General features: G+C 63.2%; 1 protein-coding gene across 1 annotated transcript in view; it reads right to left on the bottom strand.

Annotated features, from left to right (window-relative positions):
• Positions 1 to 54: 54 nt before the first annotated feature.
• The window catches only part of LOC104461392 (NUAK family SNF1-like kinase 2), a gene marked incomplete at both ends in the record, with an annotated part of 2181 nt that continues 1955 nt past the window's right edge, over positions 55 to 280 (bottom strand). The window contains one exon of the mRNA XM_010072973.1: positions 55 to 275. Coding sequence (XP_010071275.1) covers positions 55 to 275 — 221 coding nt within the window. The remainder of the gene's footprint in view (positions 276 to 280) is intronic.

The following is a 280-nucleotide window of genomic DNA, read 5'->3' as shown; positions in this document are numbered from 1 at the left end:
CCTCTCCCACGGGTGCTGCCGGCAAGGGACCGGGGCTGGGCACTTTCTGCTCACAGGAGTTTCTCTTCTTCAGGATGCCCTTGGGCCGCTTGAGGATAGACTTGGAGGGGTTCTCCGGGGCCAGAGCCACCTCCTGCAGTGCGTGGGAGACATCGTTCTCCTTCTTGGACTTCTTGAGGGAGCGCTGCCTCTCCAGGGCCACACCGGGGATGTGCTGCTTCAAGAAGCATCGCACCTTGGAGCTGTTCTCCAGGAGGGGCCGGGAGGAGCGGCGAAGCCA

This window comes from Pterocles gutturalis, unplaced genomic scaffold, assembly GCF_000699245.1.
Source record: "Pterocles gutturalis isolate BGI_N339 unplaced genomic scaffold, ASM69924v1 scaffold22966, whole genome shotgun sequence".
NCBI classification, from domain to species: Eukaryota; Metazoa; Chordata; class Aves; order Pterocliformes; family Pteroclidae; genus Pterocles; species Pterocles gutturalis.
The sequence above is the reverse complement of the archived record's forward strand: the minus strand, read 5'-3'. Positions and strand labels throughout refer to the sequence as shown.